General features: G+C 37.5%; 1 protein-coding gene across 2 annotated transcripts; it reads left to right on the top strand.

Annotated features, from left to right (window-relative positions):
* The first annotated feature begins 1,043 nt into the window (after positions 1-1,043).
* On the top strand, positions 1,044-19,862 carry ptger4a (prostaglandin E receptor 4 (subtype EP4) a). Of its 2 annotated transcripts, XM_068222984.2 has the most exons (3): positions 1,044-1,363; positions 7,830-8,641; positions 19,321-19,862. In XM_068222984.2, exons 2-3 carry the CDS (start codon positions 7,883-7,885, stop codon positions 19,771-19,773), a joined length of 1,212 nt encoding a protein of 403 aa, XP_068079085.2. In that variant the 5' UTR covers positions 1,044-1,363; positions 7,830-7,882; the 3' UTR covers positions 19,774-19,862.
* Positions 19,863-20,794: the final 932 nt, after the last annotated feature.

Below are 20,794 nucleotides of genomic sequence, written 5' to 3'. Positions count from 1 at the left end.
CACTCATTCACACACACATTCATACACACACTCAGGCCGTACTCACACTAGGTACAGTTGCCTCGAACTGGGCCAAAGCACACTTGTCCCCCCTCCCATCTCCCCCGACGGCCCGCACTCACACCACAATCAGGCCTGGGCACGCTTACGTCATCGATGCTGCGCTCTCGCTCAACACAGTGGAGATTTCTCTAGTCATATCATTCCAGTCGTTTAATATGCAGTGACATGCAGTCAAATATTTCGCCAAACAGTCCTTAGGGATGCGGTGACACGCAGTCAGATATTTCGCCGAACAGATCCGCCACTTTTGGCGCTCATAAACAATCATAAAGCCTTCGTGCTGCAGGAATGAGGAGGTCTGCTGAAGGTGCAGCTGTCGTGCAGTGAGGGGTTTGCGTCTTTAGTAAACTACGGCAGTTTGCACTCACTGAACAGTAAGAATGATTAATAAATCCATATGAAACAGTCCCTTAAAAGTCACGTCTCGCTTTCAGTTTCGAGCTTTGGCGCGGTTTGCACTCACATACAAAACGTACCGCGCTCAAGTGAACTGCGCTCAGGAACACCTCTTCCAACCGGGCCAGGGCCGGACAAGTGAACCGTGCTTGAGCCCGATTCAGTGCTCTCACACTTCTCAAACGATCCGGGAAACGGGCCTGGGCACGGTACGGATGGCATATAGTGTAAGTAGGCCAACTGAGTATATCAATTCCCCTGAAGCGCATGTGTTTAGACTGTAGGGGAAACCGGAGCACCCAGAGGAAACCTACGCCAACCTGGGGAGAACATGCAAACTCCAAACATAAATACCAGCTGACTCACCAGGACTCGAACCAGCGATTATCTTGCTGTGAGGCCACAGTGCTAACCACTGAGCCACCATGTCACTCAGAGATAATCTTTGTTACTTGAAGTAAATGTTGACTGGGGAACAGATACATTATTTAATTCATGTTGTCAAATTAAACTGAAGTGATTTTTTTAGGAAGGAATCTGTTTTATTTTTAAAGCAATAGCATGCGCGCGCTCGCGTTTACGTCATCAAGTTGCCGGAAACTCTCGTTCGCGACACTCAGCGCATCGAGAACTGTTTGTTCAGGCTGTGGATTAAAGCTGATCATATTGTAAATAATGTTCAATTTCTTACACAAACTGGTGGTTTCGCTTTATAAGAGCCCAATGTATCATCGGGAGCCACTGGGGTGATTTGTACTTGCTTTTAGGCCTGTGTTTATTTTGAAACGGTTGACCAACAGTTGACGCGCATGACACGAGTCTCCAAGGAGCACCGATTCAGCTAAACATCTTCTTTAATGTTGTTCTGGAGAAAAAGGTCTGATACATCTTTCATGACGCCAGGGTGAGTAAATTGACAAGATTTTAATTTCAGCCCGAACTGTCCCTGCAGTTCATGATGATTTCCCAGTGGGCGCGTTGGATGAAAGCACGCACAATGAAAGTAAAGCAGCAAGCAGCCTCTACTTTAAAAGTAAAAACAGATGAGGAGAATTTCTCAAACACTGCACAAAAATGCTTTAAACGTTTTACTTTATACTTTAAACGTTTATTTAAGTGCATTTATAAAGCTACTACAAATTATAGAAGAATAATAAACACTACAATAATACATATAAAATACAATGCATAAAACACTTTTGACAGAACACAGAAAGCAAGTATAATTGAGCTGGTCTGGTAATGCATAAATAAAAGTAATTGTAAAGTAACATAGTCCTTATATTACCAGAATAATGCATTATTATCACCATAGTTTTATCGTTAAATAATAGTTTGGGCACATTGTTAAAATTCACTATAGATTATGTGAATATCAATTACATTTAATCTTTAATTATGTTATGGTCACTGGTTATGCTGGCAATTCATTAATGTGTTCTAATGTTTGTCCCCATGTTTTATCAAGTATATCACTATTGATAAACCTCAACCTTTCAAAAGCAGGCATGTTCAGAGGTTTTGTCTGGTTTCTAGTTCAAGTAACTACACATTTTAAAATCAAGAAGCATTTTCTAGACAAGCAAAAATATTGTGTTGCTTTCAGAAATATTGTGTGACAATAAGTGAGTTTCTTTTTTCTTAAAACAAGCAAAATAAACCTACTTCAAAGAAGAAAAAACAACAACAATATTATTGTTTAGCTTTAATTAATTGTTTACCTAATTTTAAATCAATATTTCTGAAAACAAATCCGTTACTTTATTTATTTTTTTTAATTTTTTTTCGGTCTAGAAAATGTTTCTTGATTTACATTTTTTATTTATTTATTTATTTATTTATTTATTTATTAGATATTTGGACTAGAAACAGGACGAAAACGCCAAATACGTAAACATGCTTGCTTTGGAGAGGTTGAGATGTGTTTGACCTCCGTGAAGTTGGCACCCCATAAAAACCAATAATCCCCAAAACTATGCCATTCGTTTGTGCTACGTTTGTGCTGATTTGTGCCGCAAAAACGAACGTTTGTGCTGGTTTGGGATCTGAGATATTAAGCATTATTTTTTTAACCGTGTGACGTCACTCTCCACCCCATGTTGCGCAATTGACTTCAAAACAGCACAGGTCGTTTGTGTTCGGTTTGTGCTGGTTTGTGCCGTTAAAACGAACACGGTATCTGTTTTCCTCTTTTAGATATAAGCAAAATATTTCGGGAGCCGTGACGTCACTCTCCACCCCATTTCCTCCAAATCGCACAAAACTGGTATCATTCGTTTGTGCTGGGTTTGTGCTGGTTTGTGCCGTTAAAATAAACACTTCATCTATTTTCGTTGTTTAGATATAATCAAAATATTTCGGGAGCCGTGACGTCATTCTCCACCCCATGTTGTCTAAATCACACCAAACTGGTCTCATTCGTTTGTGCTCGGTTTGTGCTGGTTTGTGCCGTTAAAATAAACACTTTATCTATTTTTATTGTTTAGATATTGCCTTATCAAAACATTTCGGGAGCCGTGACGTCACTCTCCACCCCAGGTTGTCTAAATTGCACAAAACAGGTGTCATATGTTAGTGCTGGAGTTGTGCTGGTTTGTGCCGTTAAAACAAACACTTTATCTATGTTTATTGATTAGATATTGCCTAATCAAAACATTTCGGGAGCCGCGATGTCATTCAGCGCTCCATTATTTCCTCTAAATTGCACAAAACAGGTGTCATATGTTAGTGCTGGATTTGTGCTGGTTTGTGCCATAACAATTAACACTTTATCTATGTTTATTGATTAGATATTGACTAATTAAAACATTTCGGGAGCCGCGACGTCACTCAGCGCCCCATTATTTCCTCTAAAATGCACAAAACAGATGACATTCTTTCTGGATTTGTGCTAGTTTATGCCATTAAAATAAACACTTTATCTGTTTGTATTGTTTAGATATTGCCTAATCAAAACACTTTGGGAGCCGCGACGTAACTCTATTGCACAAAACAGGTGTCATTCAGTTGTGCTGGTTGTGCCGTTAATAAACACTTTATCTGTTTTCCTTGTTTGGATTTAACCAAAATATTTGGTTAGATTTGTGCTGGTTTGTGCCATGAAAATGAACAACAGATATTTGTATTTGTGCACAAATATGTTACTTTCGTTTGCTCACAAATTGTGCTCGTTTGTGCTGCAAAAATATTATTTGTAAAAAAATAATATCAGATCATTAAGAGGTCTCTCCACCCCAGTTGCTACATATTTACTAAAATAGTCTCGTTATGTGCCTTTCATTTGTGCTGATTGTACCTGAAAGTTTCGTTAGTGTTGCTTCTTTTATTAAAATATTGAATGAAAGATAATGATATCAGATACCCGCATATTTTAAAATATTTAAATTTGTTTGGGCTGATAGAAATTTTGTTTAAGATGCTTTATTTTTTTAGATAGCCTAGGCCAAGGTTATTCTGAGATCTTTTTATTATTAGAAAAAGCATGAAGGATGCGAACATCATTTTGACAGATTTAATCCAAGTAAAAGGGCTTGGCCAATATAAAGATAATTGGCTACAACCCTGCTTTACTTATCTACTTTGTTTTAGTCTCATATGAGTAGCCAGCATGCTTAACAATAGGGGGAAAAAATAATAAAAAAAAAAATATATATATATATATATATATATATTTATTAATTTTATAAAAAATGTATTAATATACATTTTTTTACCTGTTTAACCATGCAGCGATTTTTCTCTTAAATACTTTTATCATCTGGTCGTCCATATTAGGCTGCTTTCGTATTTAAACTAGCAGCCTAAACTTTTCTGTTGTGGTAGGTAGGCCTACCACTTATGATTAAGTAAAGCAGCTTTAGTGGACTTATTTAGTCAATATTTATTTTATGGGGAAAAATAGATTATAACACACGCAAACACATAGGCTATGCGTTTTCTACAGATAAGTTTTGGTTTTCGTGATTGTGTTGTTTGTCATTAAAAGAACAATGTCCAAATGGCAATAAAATAACAATAAATAATTGATTAATTAATTACAATTAATAATAATAATAACAATAACAACAATCATATAAAATATTTACATTCACTTAATTGGTAAACACTGTGCGTTTTTATCACGGGCTGTAGGATGTTATTTTGACCATTTTGATTTGGTTTAATAAAAGATAAACATGTAATATTTTGTTATATTTTAGTTATCCTTAGTTATCTTCTTATTATTGTCATTATTATTAATATTATTATATATTTTTTATATTTAATAACTTGTAGACTCTTTAAACAATGAGGAAATAACTAAACTTTTTTTAATTCAAGGCCCAGACAGCTTTTTGTAATTTAATGCCGGCTATAGGCTACCACCTGAAGGACGGTTATACGGCGTGTTGTGATGTCGGCCGTCACCGGAGAAAATTAATTTAAACTTTAAAACTTTAATTTTTTGGACTTTTGTTTGAAAGCTTTAGTGGCACTGTTGCTGTCCAAGGTACTGTTGTATAATTTAATTATAGCCTATATATGCACCAATAATTAAGTCGAATGAATGAATGAATGAATGAATGAATAACATAAATATAGATTCTTAAATGTTGATATTGTTTTTGCTAATAAAAATAACAAATGTTTAATAAAAATAAAATGAGCAATTTTCAATATTTATACAATTCAGTTAAATATAAGCTGGACATTTTTGAAGACATGTAATTTCTCTGTGATCTTTAATATATACTGGGTAGCTATATTTTCTAAAATCTCAACCAGGAATTGCTTTAATATGAATATGCTTTACATCCTGATATGCTGTTGTTTCATTTTTATTGTTATTTCACTTGAAAAAATCGGTACTTAATGTTTGAATACTAAAATAAATAACAGCCATTGTTTAAATGGTTATTTTACCAACATAATGTATATTTTATATTTTTATCAACTTTTGATATAAAACCTCTGTGTAATTTATTGATTGTTAAAAATGAAATAATTTAAGTGCTAGGCTATATTTTTATTAGTGAAAGTGCCCGCTTACTTTGCCCAAGGCCTCTCAAAAAATATATTTCTACCACTATAATACAAATGCACTATTATTGTTTTATTATTATTGTTTATTTTTCTTTAATGTATGAAATTTTTGATAAATTTATTTCCCCTCCAATCATTTTCATTCATCACGTTAAATTTTGGTAATTTTCCCTCCAAATAAAATTGATTTGCTGTCTTGCCTGGTTTAGCACGGAATGTGAGCCTAACAGTTCAGCATAAAAAAAGGGTCCGAACGATTGGAAAAGCGGCTTTTAAAGAGACAAATATACGAAACTTGTTTCAAAAAGATATTTTTTTCCAAGAAAAATATACGAATTATATTTTAGTTTGAGGCCAACTGTGCGGGTGCATGATTTTCAGTCAGTGGAAAGTAGGCCTATGCATTTAATATGCCTCATATTTTATCACAATCTTCTGTCATATATTTGCAATTTTTTTAATATGTCATAACACAAATGAGACTATTTTAGTAAATATGTAGCAACTGGGGTGGAGAGACCTCTTAATGATCTGATATTATTTTTTTACAAATAATATTTTTGCAGCACAAACGAGCACAATTTGTGAGCAAACGAAAGTAACATATTTGTAACATATTATAAATATCTGTTCATTTTCATGACACAAACCAGCACAAATTTAACCAAATATTTTGGTTAAATCCAAACAAGGAAAACAGATAAAGTGTTTATAAATGGCAAAACCAGCACAATTGAATGACACCTGTTTTGTGCAATATAGTTACGTCGCGGCTCCCAAAGTGTTTTGATTAGGCAATATCTAAACAATACAAACAGATAAAGTGTTTATTTTAATGGCATAAACCAGCACAAATCCAGCACTAAAGAATGTCACCTGTTTTGTGCATTTTAGAGGAAATAATGGGGCGCTGAGTGACGTCGCGGCTCCCGAAATGTTTTAATTAGTCAATATCTAATCAATAAACATAGATAAAGTGTTAATTGTTATGGCACAAGCCAGCACAAATCCAGCACTAACATATGACACCTGTTTTGTGCAATTTAGAGGAAATAATGGAGCGCTGAATGACATCGCGGCTCCCGAAATGTTTTGATTAGGCAATATCTAATCAATAAACATAGATAAAGTGTTTGTTTTAACGGCACAAACCAGCACAACTCCAGCACTAACATATGACACCTGTTTTGTGCAATTTAGACAACCTGGGGTGGAGAGTGACGTCACGGCTCCCGAAATGTTTTGATAAGGCAATATCTAAACAATAAAAATAGATAAAGTGTTTATTTTAACGGCACAAACCAGCACAAACCGAGCACAAACGAATGAGACCAGTTTGGTGTGATTTAGACAACATGGGGTGGAGAATGACGTCACGGCTCCCGAAATATTTTGATTATATCTAAACAACGAAAATAGATGAAGTGTTTATTTTAACGGCACAAACCAGCACAAACCCAGCACAAACGAATGATACCAGTTTTGTGCGATTTGGAGGAAATGGGGTGGAGAGTGACGTCACGGCTCCCGAAATATTTTGCTTATATCTAAAAGAGGAAAACAGATACCGTGTTCGTTTTAACGGCACAAACCAGCACAAACCGAGCACAAACGACCTGTGCTGTTTTGAAGTCAATTGCGCAACATGGGGTGGAGAGTGACGTCACACGGTTAAAAAAATAATGCTTAATATCTCAGATCCCAAACCAGCACAAACGTTCGTTTTTGCGGCACAAATCAGCACAAACGTAGCACAAACGAATGGCATAGTTTTGGGGATTATTGGTTTTTATGGGGTGCCAACTTCACGGAGGTGATGTGTTTATGTAATTGGAGGTTTTGTCTTGTTTAGTCCAAATATCTAAAAAAAAATGTAATCAAGAAACATTGTCTAGACCAAAAAAAAGTATATATGGATTTGCTTTCAGAAATATTAATTAAAAAATAAGTAAAATTTTAATTAAAGCTAAATATAGCCTAATATTGTTTTTTTTTTCTTTGAAATGCTTTTATTTTGCTTGCATTTTGGCTGATTATTTGCTTGTTTTAAGGAAAAGCTCACTTAATTGTCACATATTATTTCTAAAAACAACACAATATTTTTGCTTACGTCTTGATTTAAAAATTTGTAGATATTTAGACTAGAAACAAGACAAAAAAATCCAAGTAACCAAAGCATATTTTGCCGTAAAGTTTGCTGGCTGCAGTGCGGGACGCGTCGGACCCCGTGGTGATGCGCACGAGGGGCGTCCCGTGTGTGTGGTTTGTATTTGTGTGTGATATGAAATGTGCCTCAGGCGGGGCGCTTTACTCCCTCATCCACAACTTTCTTCCCTCCACAACTCCAGCAAAAATGCCTGCTTAGCGCGATCTCCAGACCTCCAGCGCGTCCAGCAGCAGCATGGAGCCCACCGTGCCCACCATCCCCGCCATCATGTTCATCTTCGGGGTCATCAGTAACCTGATCGCCATCGTGGTGCTCTGCAAGTCCCGCAGAGAGCAGAAGGAGACCACCTTTTATACCCTGGTGTGCGGGCTGGCGGTCACGGATCTCCTGGGCACCGTGTTGGCCAGCCCGGTCACCATCGCCACCTATGTGAAGGGCGCGTGGCCGGACGGGGACCCGCTGTGCCAATACTTCGGCTTCGTGCTGCTGTTTTTTTCGCTCGCAGGATTGAGCATCATCTGCGCCATGTCCATCGAAAGATACATCGCAATCAACCACGCGTATTTCTACAATGATTACGTGGATAAGCGGCTCGCGGGGGTCACCCTACTCGCCATTTACGCATCGAATATACTGTTCTGCGCGCTTCCAAGTGTCGGCTTCGGCGAGGTGAAAATGCAGTATCCTCAAACCTGGTGCTTTATTGACTGGCGGACCAATGTGAGCGCGCACGCGGCGTTCTCTTACATGTACGCGGGCTGCAGTTCTCTGCTCATCCTGGTCACGGTGGTCTGCAATGTGCTGGTGTGCGGCGCGCTCATCCGCATGCACCGCCGCTTCGTCCGGCGGACGTCTCTAGGCACTGACCCACAGAGAGCCGCCGATCCCGGCAGGAGCCGCAGCTTCAGCCGCCTGGCGGGCGCGGAGATCCAGATGGTCATCCTGTTGATCGCCACCTCCGCAGTCGTGCTCATCTGCTCAATCCCGCTTGTTGTAAGTTCCAGGACTCTCATTTATAAATCTAATTTATAAATATAAATAGAAACTTTTATAAAAGTGAACGTGCACCAGTTTAAATTGTAATTTATTGTTCATATTCATCAATGATTATGGATTATACGATGAGTTAAAGTAGGTGCACTCTAAAAAACGTTATTTATTCAACCCAATGCTTGAGTTAAACATATTTGGTACTTTGTTGGGTTATTAACCTTTATTAGGTTATTTATTAATAACTAAACCAGTTGGGTTAAATATTTGGTGCAACAATATTGCTGTTATTTTTTTTTTAATCAAATGACCTCTCCGTATCCTGTTTTTTATATCTATTTCACCAGCACTCTTACTTATTGATGACACAAATGCGCACTCATTGTTGTCATAGTTGATCTACTCTGTTAAAATAGTTCGGTCAAAAATACCCCAACATATAACCCAACTAGGTTATTATAGCACCTTCCCAATATGGGTTATTTTTTATGTTGTTGTTTTCTCCATTCTGGTATTACTGTTGTTAGTACTACTATTAATTTCATAATTATGGCTGTGTAAATAAATAACAAACTTTTTTTTTTTAAATATGTAAAATGCTTTATTTCCATTACATTTTAGTTCCAGAAACCTTTGTTAAAATAAATTAGGAATCACAAACAGAACAAAGTAGACGGTTTTAAACTGTGCAAGCAGAAAATCGTGTGTTGATGGAGCAGAATATGGAGCTCTGTGTGCTGTAGAGGCTGTCCTGCAGCTGCAGCAGTGTCCACAATGTACAATACATTTAAGCCACATCCAAACGCTTCTAAAAGATGGTCTTGGATGGTGAAACGGATGTAAAAAAAACACGACACAGAGGTTATTGGATAAAAAAAAAATAACACCATAATTGAGTTATAGCTTAAATGAACTTTACAACGAAAAACAACATTACGCATGCACATTAATACAGTTCTGTGTCAGTTAAATCAGTTGACTGTTGAAATTCAAAATTTTAACCCAACTGGTTGAGTTATTAATAAATAACCAAATAAAGGTTATAAATAACCCAACAAAGCACCAAATCTTTAACTTAGCTAGTTGAGTTATTAATAAATAATCTAATAAAGGTTAAAAATAACCCAACAAAGCATCAAGTATGTTTAACTCAACCATTGGGTTAAATAAATAACTGACTGTTTTAGAGTGTATATTAAATGGATAAAACACTTTCTCTTCCTCCCATGTTCATCTTTTTTTGGAGGAAATGATCCACATATTTGGGATATCCGGCTGTCCTTCTCACCTTTAGAACCTAGCGGAGACATTGATTTATTTTCACAGCCATAATTATCAAATTAATTGTAGTACTAGACTAGTTATAGTAATACCAGAATGGAAAAAATAACATTTGATCAAAATAACCCAATGCATTGGGTTATATAACCCATAGTGGGAAAGGTGTAATAACCAATAGCTGGGCTATTTATAACTCACTTATTTTAACAGAGTGTGCACATTTTCCCGGCAAATTAATTTTTTTTAAGATCACAACTTTTGCATGGGAATTATCGTGTGCAGGTTTTCATTCTTGTTGTTATGACCCTATAGGTCAGGGGTCACCAAACTTGTTCCTGGATGGCCGGTGTCCTGCAGATTTGAACTCCAACCCTAATCAAACACACCTGAACAAGCTAATCAAGGTCTTACTACTTGAAACATCCAGGCAGGTGTGTCAAGGCAAGTTGGAGCTAAACCCTGCAGGGACACCGGCCCACCGGACCGAGATTGGTGACCCCTGGTATAGGTTATTGTGGCTGCTTTATTTAAGAATCTTGTATAGGCTTGTATAGTGGTGTACTCTGTTAAAATAATTGGGTTATAGATACCCCAACATATAACACAAGGTTATTATAACACCTTTCCCACTATGGGTTATTTTAACCCAATGCATTGGGTTATTTTAATCAAATGTTTTTTTGTCTATTCTGCTATTTCTAGTACTACAATTAATTTAATAATTATGGCTGTGCAAATAAATAAATATCTCCACTAGGTCCTAAAGGTGAGCATGACAGCCGGATATCCCAAATATGTGGATCATTTCCTCCAAAAAAGATGAACACGGGAGGTAGAGAAAGCATTTATTTAATATAGATCTACTATAAAGTGCGCATTTGTGTCATCAATAATTAAGAGTGCTGGTGAAATGGATATAAAAAACACGACACCGAAAACAACAACAAAAAAAACAATATTATTGCGTTAGAGCTTTAATAAACTTTACAAAGCAAAAACAACATTACGCATGCATATTAATCAGTTGACTTGTTGAAATTCTACATTTTAACCCAAGTAGTTGAGTTATTAAGTAACCTAATAAATGTGAAAAATAACCCAACAAAGCACCAAATATGTTTAACTCAACTATTGGATTAAATAATTCAGCGTTTTTTAGATTAATATATATATGTATGGTAAGGGTGAAGCTGTGGCGCAGTAGTTAGTACTGTCGCCTTACAGCAAGAAGGTCGCTGGTTCGAATCTCGGCTCAGTTGGCGTTTCTGTGTGGAGTTTGCATGTTCTCTCTGTGTTCGCGTGGGTTTCCTCCTGGTGCTGCGGTTTCCCTCACAGTCTAAACACATGCAGTACAGGTGAGTTGGGTAGGCTAAATAGTCCGTTGTGTGTGTGTGTGTGTGTGTGTGTGTGTGTGTGTGTGTGTGTGTGTGTGTGTGTGTGTGTGTGTGTGTGTGTGGATGTTTCCGTTGTGGCTGGAAGGTCATCAACTGTGTAAAAACGTGCTGGATAAGTTGGCGGTTCATTCCGCTGTGGCGACCCCGGATTAATAAAGGGACTAAGCCGACAAGAAAATGAATGAATGAATATTTATAGTAACTAAAACTTTAATACATTACATTAAAAATGCTTCTGTAAACGTTTATTTAAGGGTTCACTGTGCAAATCTAATTACAATCATTCCTTTAGTAAATAACGTCAGTCTTCCATATAATTTATCTACCAAAATACAGAATATATTACTTTGAAACTTGTATTGTACGTGAACATTTGCATATTATTTAACTTTATTACTCAAGCTAATATAAAAACCGCATTTAAGAGATGAAAATTCCATCACTTTCAAAACTTTGAGTTTGAACACAAAAGAAGATATTTTGAAGAATGTTGGAAACCATCCCTGCTGAAAAATCAAGCTTAAACCAGCCTAGGATGGTTGGCTGGTTGACCAGGCTAGTTTTAGAGGTTTTTTTCCACTTCCAGGCTGGTTTCCAGCCATTTCCAGCCTGGTCTTAGCTGGTCATGCTGGGAAGTGACCAGCTAAAACTATCTTAAACCAGCTTGACCATCCTGGTTTAAGCTGGACATTGCTGGTTTTGGCTGGGCTCTCAGCCTGGCTAGGCTGGTCAAGCTTGTTTAAGCTGGTCATCTCCCAGCCTGACCAGCTAAAACCAGGGTGGAAATGGCCAAAACCCCTCTAAAACCAGGCTGGTCAACCAGCTAAGACCACCCAACCATCCTAGGCTGGTTTAAGCTGCATTTTTCAGTAGGGTAACCTATTTGTTTTTTCTACTATGAAAGTCAATGGTTACCGCTTTCCAACATTCTTCAAAATCTCTTCTTTTGTGTTGAACAGCAGAAAGAAACTCAGGGAGAGTGAAAAGGAAGTACTCAGTTTTGAGTGAGCTTTCCCTTTAATGTGAATATACACACACGTTTAAATACATAAACAAACAGACTCAATGGTGCGTTATATAACGTGTGGATTTCTGCAGGCGCAGAGTCTGTGTGGGTCTAAATAACTGTGTATTCTTGTGTCTCAGATATGAGCGCCGGAGTCTCTTATCTGCAGCTTTCTCACAGTGCTCTACAATGTGCTGCAGAAAAGGACAAATGCAGATTATCATGACGATGAAGATGATAAAGTCTTCTGTTTAGAGGGATAAACATGCCAAAATGCTCGCAGTAAACTCTTCAAAATAGAGCTGCCACAGAAGAGCCATGTTAATATACTAGTTCACACAAGATGTAAATTAACTTTTTTACTCGGCTTTTTCCAACTCTTGTTACTTCTGTTGAACACAAAGCAAGATATTCTGAAGAATGCTGGAAAAAAAATAACAGCCATTGACTTCCATAGTGTTTCTGTTCTTACTATTGATGTCAATGGCTGTTTTTCCAGCATTCCTCAGAATATCTTCCTTTGTGTGTTCAACAGAAGAAAAGAAACTCACACAGTTTACAATCACTTGAGCCAGTAAATGATTTTATTTTCATGGCTGAACTGTCCATTTAATAGCACTATTTTGTCTTATTGAGAAGAACATTTGAATGATGTGCTTTTTTTTTGGGCACTTTTTACAGAATTAAAAGTTTCTAGATGTGCTGAAAAAGAGCCTTTATATTTAAGAGTGGATTGCTGTTGTAAAAGTAGGGGAGAGCTGGGAGGAAAGTACAATTTCTCATTCATTCATTCATTCATTCATTCTCTTTTCGGCTAATAAGGGGTCGCCACAGGACCGCTCTCCTACGTAAAGTTGCGGTCGGTCTGAAAACCGCTCCAATTGGTCCACCGTTTTTATGTTGTTAAATTGAAAAAAAGGACTGTGTGTGTTTATATTAACCCAATCTGACGGTCCATACACTATACCTATACACATGTCTGTCCAAACAGCTTGATAAGCAGATTTTTTCACCATAGGTGCCCTTTAATAAAATAAAAAGCTAAAATACATAAATATACATTTAAATAAATAAATAACAAAATTATAAATAAAACAAAACTTAATTTAAGAATTAAAGAAAATTTAAATTTAAGAAACTCTAAACAGAATAAACAGCTAACATAAATAAATAAATAAATAAATAAATCTAATAGTGAAACAGCAAACTAAAAAGCTAAAATAAATAAATATAAATGTAAATAAATAAATAAACAAATAAATAAAAATCTAAATAAAATAAAACAAATAAATGAATAAATAAAAAGCTAAATATAAATAAATAAAATGCTAAAATAAATAAATATAAATGTAAATGTAAATAAATAAATAAAAGTAAATAAAAGTCTAAATAAAACAAAATGCTAAAACAAATGTAAATGTAAATAAATAAATAAAAGTAAAATCTAGACAAAATAAAATGCTAAAATAAATGTAAATGTAAACCGCCAACTTATCCAGCACATGTTTTATGCAGTGGATGCCCTTTCAGCCGCAATCCAACACTGATAAACACCCATTCACACTCATACACTACGGCCAATGTAGTTGATCAATTCCCCTATACCGCATGTGTTTGGACTTGTGGGGTGAACCGGAGCACCTGAAGGAAACCCACGCCAACACGGGGAGAACATGCAAACTCCACACAGAAATGCTAAAATGGCCTAGCTGGGACTCGAATCAGCACTGTGCACTGCACTGCCACAATTTTTTCATAAAAGCCTAATTTTAAAAGATAATGTTTGCACAGAAATACATTTTGGCTGTTGTTATTAACTCATAAGTGTGCTCTATCAATATCAGATGCTATTTTGAACAAATGTTGAACAACTTTATTGTCGTTTCACTGTAAACATAAACTGCATATTGTTACTCTTGACCAGTGTGTGAATTATACATTGACGATTGAAAGGGAGGGGGGGGGGGGGGGGTAGTAGTTCTTTTGGTAGTACTTTGGTAATGCATGCTTCAGTGAATCAAATTTATGAATGTATTTAAATGTCTTCTATTTATTAATAAAATATGTATGTTTTCAGTGTTTTGAGGAAATATTGAGTGACTATTTTGGAGGTTAATGAAAGTCAAACTTTATTAACAATAATTTTTTTTAGGCTACATGCCGATATAAACACCTATTTTACAAGAAACGTGCTCTAGAACTGCTGTTTCAGACTGTTGAATGATATTATTTCTACCATTGATTGATGAGATTGAATGCATTACAGTGGTATGAACCGTTATGGGGAGTGATCAAATATCTATTCATATTATGCAATTTTAAAATTTTAATATTTAAGAAAGCTAATATTGAAGAAAGCTATTTCTTACTGTTAAAGGGCTGACCACCCCCCCCCCCCCCCCCCCCCCCCCCGCAACACACATCTTGTTTTGATGTCCTTCAGGGGGTGATCAAGCGCTAATTAGGGGAGTCATTCCCCCCTTATAATTTGCACCCTGCTTCAGCAGGGACAGAATAACGCATGGGTGGGTCCAAAGTAACAACAATATTTGCTAGATCTTGCTTATTTACAATATATCTGACTGTGACCTTGTTAATGTTCACTGCAACAGGGCTCAACAATAAGGACTGCCCGATGGCCCGGGGTCAGCATGCGAGGCGCTCTGGACCGTAGACAGAATTGTTACTGGCCTGATTCGTAGTGCCTTGTCACAAAAGTTCAATTTGTCTGCGACTATTTGTCAATTGCATATGAATACAGTCTTAGAATCGAGAAACAGTTTGTGCTTTTAAGCCTTTAAATGCTACCTTCTCAGTGATGTTGTAAACAGCATGCTTTTCGGTTCCTTCTATCTGATTGGATGTTGTGAGCATGTTGTTTTTTTTGTAACCTGGTAAAAACCAGTACAGCGAAATGAATTTATGAGGCTAAAAGAATGTCTTGGAAGCAAACATTTACGTGGGTACAATGCGACGATTTGCTCATTATACATTTATTAACATTATAAAAATATAAAAAAAATTCCAGATTCAAACACATTTTTGACACAATATTAAAAACATGTGGCTAAGAAGTAGTTATTAACTTAACTTTTTTTTTTTTTTGGTGGGGCCAGTGAAAATATTGACAGGGCAAGTAAAAATCTGAACCGCTGGTCCAATCGGGCCAATATAAAAAATCTTTAGCGTTGAACCCTGCTGCAAACTTCATTTGTCCTTTACTTTTGCAAACAATATTAAACTACATTTTCAATTTACATTTCAGCTCCATCAAATGTTTCGAAAGCAACCAACAGTGCAAAATGCTAACGTTTTCTGCAATTGTTGAATATTTTTAATTATTATTGGACATATGCATTATTTCTTCCCAGGCTATAGCAGCACATTCAGCATCAGCCCTTGATGGAGCTGCCAAATATCAGCTGATTTCAGGAGTGTGTCCTGCGGTTAGCTCTGAATATCAGTGTTTAAGTGCAGAAAGTAAATTGTTGTGGTGATTCTTTTTTTCTTTATTACAATTTGTGTTTCTCTCTTCATGCATCACAGTGATGATCAGTCTACATGTCAATAATCTACAGGTTTCAAAAGCAGTCCAACATGGCAAAATGTTAACATTTTCATCAATTGTTAAATATTTTTCATCATCATTGGCAGTATGCATTAATTTTATCAAACATCTGAATCAAAACACTGCAAACTCTAATGTGGAAGCGATAAATAAGGTCTGTCTATTAGCTGTGGGGCACAAATAACGTCCTCACAGGAACTCTTGCCAGATTTACTCTTAAACTGAAAAGCCTAGAGACTGCAAACGTAAGCATGTGTTAATTCACTGAATAACCTGTAGATTGATCATTACTGTGATGATGCATGAAGAGAGAAACACAACTTATAATAAAGAAAAAAGAACTGCAACGATAATTTACTTTCTGCACTTAAGAACTGAACTTCAGAGCTAATCGCAGGACACGCTCCTGAAATCAGCTGATATTTGCAACCCAGGCTCATTGTGGAAACGTAGCTCCACGGATGTTTCTGGAGACCGCGAAATACCTCCCGGGAGGTGCGTATTCGAGCAGTTTTTGTTTTCGCGAATCCGCGAGAGGCCGCTGTGCGCGCTTTTTCGCATCTTGAACGCCTCTCGGGAGCGCGCGCCGTTTGCGCCCGTGCTGTTCTCACGTGAAAAGCCGCCGGAGGCTGCTATAGAGCGATCGTCTGTCCGACTGACTGGCTGAATGACTGAACGATCGACTGGGCGGCCGTCTAATCGGCTGACCCCGCCCTCCTCCTTCCCTAAACCCAAGCGACGATTCGCAAAAGCCGTCCACAAAAGAAAAGCAAAAGCCCTTGCCCGATTTTGACCGCGTTTTAGGATTTCACCGCATTCTCGCCCCGTCACGAAGTCGTTCGTTTTTATTTTTTGGATTCTGTTTTTCATCTTACCTGATTTCTGGAACCGCTCTTTCCCGGACTCGATCCCGATCGTCGCCGTGGCCGGCTCCTCCTCCTCCGGGCCTCTGCTCCGCCGTTGTAACACTGCGAGCTAAGCGGACAAACTGGTTGCAGCGTGAAAGCCCTCCACACGGAGGTAAGCCGTCAGCCGGAGAGCGCGAAAAAGAGGAGTGACGTCACACCGCCCCGCAGCAGTCGCTCGATAAAACACAAAATGCAGCCATACGGACCTCCGGCCACGTAAATCGCGGTCTCTAGAAACGTCCGCAGGGCTACATTTCCAGAATGAGCCTGGGTTGGATTTTTGGCAGCTCCAGCAAGGGCTCATGCTAAATGTGCCAAATGTTGTCAGGGCTTGCAGAAAACTGCTTTGTTATTAACCAAAAATAGCGTTATTTGTGTCCCACTGCTAATATTCAGACCTTATTTTTCACTTCCACATTAGAGTTTGCAGCGTTTGTATTCAAGGGTTTTCTAACATTTATGCATATTGCCAATAATCATCAAAAAATTATATTGTAGAAAATAAAAATTGATTTTGCATTGTTTGGTTGATTTCCAAACATTTGATAGAGCTGAAATTTAATATTGTTTGCAAAAATATAGGAAAATGCATTTGAAAGCAGTTTACATTCACTGTATAAAAGGCACATAACCATTTAAAATAAAGTCAGATGTTAATGTGACTAAGACCCAGTTTCACAAACAGGGTTTAGATTAAGCCAGGACTAGGCCTTAGTTAAATTAGGCTATTTAAGCCACATTTATAAAAATGGCCTTAGAAAAATATATTTACTGGTGTGCATCTGGTGATAAAATAATAAAATTGACAAATTTTAAGACATCTCACTGCAAGTTATTTTGAGTTCATACAGCTCAGACATGCAATTAAATCTAGACTAGCCTTAAACCTTGTCTGTGAAACCGGGTGTAAATGTTTTCTTTTTTAGGTAAGTTAGGATCATCATGTGTTTCTGTTCTGCTTAATAGCAGAATAATGGGAGAGATTTGTTGAGAAATGGTTCTAACTCTTCTTGAAAGACAAGTTTACACACAATCAGATGATTCTGCCTCTGGAAAAGCTCAGATGATGATGTCAGGGTTTTGGAAGTTTCTGATTGGCTAACTGACAACATTTTAGTTAATGTGAGCACAACTGTAGAATAGTGTTGAAGGAAAAGCTCAAACACACTGCTTCCCTGTGTGACAACATGGGAAAATCAACAAGCCAGAATCAACAACAAAGCCAGATTACCATTAGCTGAATGACACTGGGGAAAGACTAATGTTTGGAGACATGTTCTGTGCTCTGATGGAGCTAAGATTGAACTGTTTGGCCATAATGAGCAGTGTTACATCTGGAGGACAAAGAGGAAAGCGCACAAGCCTAGAACACCATCCCAACTGTGCAGTAAGGGGGCGGCAGCATCATGTTGTGGAGCTGTTCTGCTGCAGGAGGGACTGGTCCACTTCACAGCATAGATGGCATCATGAAGACAGAACATCATGGAGAAACACTGAAGCAACATCTCAACACATCAGCCAGAACATTACAACTTGGCCACAAATGGCTCTTCCAAACAGACCACGAGACTAAACACACTGCCAAATTAGTTCAAATGTGCTTTAAGGACAACAGAGTGAATGTTTTGGTGTGGCCATCACAAAGCCCTGAACTCAATCCTATAAAACATTTGTGGGCAAAGTTGAAAAAGCTTGTGCGAGCAAGACAGCCTACAAATCTGACTCAGTTACAGCAATTTTGTCAGGAGGAATGGACCAAAACTCCTGCAGACTATTTTGAGAACATCTGACCAAAGTTGCACAGTTTAAAAGCAAAGCTAAAAACATACCAAGGAAATGTGTGGAAACTTTTGACTGTCTAGAAATTAATAAAACATTCTCAAACATTGTTACATTTAGAGGACAAAGGGGAAAGCGCACAAGCCTAGAACACCATCCCAACTGTGCAGTATGGGGGCGGCAGCATCATGTTGTGGGGCTGTTTTGCTGCAGGAGCGACTGGTCCACTTCACAGCATAGATGGCATCATGAAGACAGAACATTATGGAGAAATACTGAAGCAACATCTCAACACATCAGCCAGGAAATTAAAACTTGGCCACAAATGACTCTTCCAAACAGACCATGAGCCTAAGCATACTGCCAAACTAGTGAAAATGTGCTTTAAGGACAGCAGAGTGAATGTTTTGAACCATCTAAAACATTATCTTTTAAAAATAGGGTTTCAAGAGAAATGCTAACTTCATATTCTCTCTCCCTCTACTGTATGTGACCGACAGTCACTGAGACATGGATAAAAATATTCACTTTCAAAATGGGGTGTAGTCATTTATGCTGAGCACTGTACATCATATATATATATATATATATATATATATATATATATATATATATATATATATATATATATATATATATATATATATATATATATATATATATATATATATATATATATATATATATCTCTGTCTATGTGTATAATACATGTACAGTGACGTGCATTTGTGTGTTTTTTCTGGCAGGTCCAGGTGTTTCTCAACCAGCTTTATAAGACTCCAGTGGAGAAGCGTCTGGATAAAAACCCAGATCTTCTGGCCATCCGCTTCGCCTCCACCAACCCCATCCTGGACCCGTGGATCTACATCTTACTGCGTAAAGCGGTCCTGTCCAAAGTGGTGGAGAACATCAAGTGTTTGTTCTGCAGGAGCGACTCCCGCGGCCAGCAAACCCAAAACAGCCTGCTGTGTATAAACGGCCAGCAGTTTTCCTCCAGAGACTCTCCGTCTGGTGTGTCCCGCGAGCTCCAGGACGTCAGCAGCACCTCTCAGACTTCATTAAATCTGGCGAAAGCTCCTGACGGCGGGCAGAACTCCAGCAGTGAATCCTGTAGATGCAGCAGCCATGATGGTCAATGCAAAAAGCAGAGCTTACAGATGAGCATCACTAACGACAGCGTCCAGGAGAAGAGCATCTGAGAGTAGCTTATATCATCTTATTTATTGGAGAAAATCACACTGTAAATGAGCATTGCTTTTGAGGAATTAAACTAACTACACTCCAGAAATGATTGTTAGAACTACTTATTTAAAATGAGTTGAAACAGCACAATTTAATAGTTTTTTCAACCGACCTAAATTTGTGGAAAAAAATATCAATCAAACTTAAGTTCAAACTACTTTCAGGATTTAAAATGAGTTGAAACAACAATTTTTGTGGTTTTGTTTGAGACAACTTAATAGTTTTATGTTCAATCTACTTAAATTTGTGAAAATGATTAAGTAAACTTTAAGTGATTTGTGTTGGGACAATATGAAGGGATTGTTTGTAACCCAGCATTTGTTACAAACAAAAATGGCCTTTGTGCTTGTTCAAACTACTTAGTGTTTAAAATGAGTTGAAACAACACCATTCTTAGGGGGATTTTGGGGTCAAGTTAATAGTTTTAAGTTAAATCCACTTACAGGGGTGATAGCGTTCCGGCACCACGCCGGATTTCCGGCGTACTGTGGCTGCGGGGAAAAAAAAAATCAGGTTCACGGATATTGATCTGTCATTTCTCTAGATTCACAGAATTCACTCACTGCTGAAAGCGCCGGATTGGTTTTATTAAGTGCCATTTTGTGTGCTCGTGAATCATCTTTTGAGTGTAGACGCCATGTAAATAGATTAATTGTGTAATTTAGAGAGCTTTATAAATTATAACGGATCTTTGTGAGATCTCTATGAACTAAGATTAGTGACGCTTTTTAGTGATAATAAGAGGAGCGTGCTTTGCACTTTCCAGGCTATAATCCATTCAGAATTTGTATGAAACTTTCGTTTTCGGCACATATACGCTGATATGTTTTGGGAATGACATCTGCATATTTACGCTGGGTTTATTCTCGAAATAACGGTGAAGCAATAGACGGGACAAAAATATATTTCCCCCTTCTCCTTAAACAACTTAGTGTTTCAGCTATGAAATAGTTCAGTTTTGTATGTAGCCTAATGTCA

Source organism: Danio rerio, chromosome 8 (assembly GCF_049306965.1).
Source record: "Danio rerio strain Tuebingen ecotype United States chromosome 8, GRCz12tu, whole genome shotgun sequence".
Taxonomy (NCBI): Eukaryota; Metazoa; Chordata; class Actinopteri; order Cypriniformes; family Danionidae; genus Danio; species Danio rerio.
The sequence above is the reverse complement of the archived record's forward strand: the minus strand, read 5'-3'. Positions and strand labels throughout refer to the sequence as shown.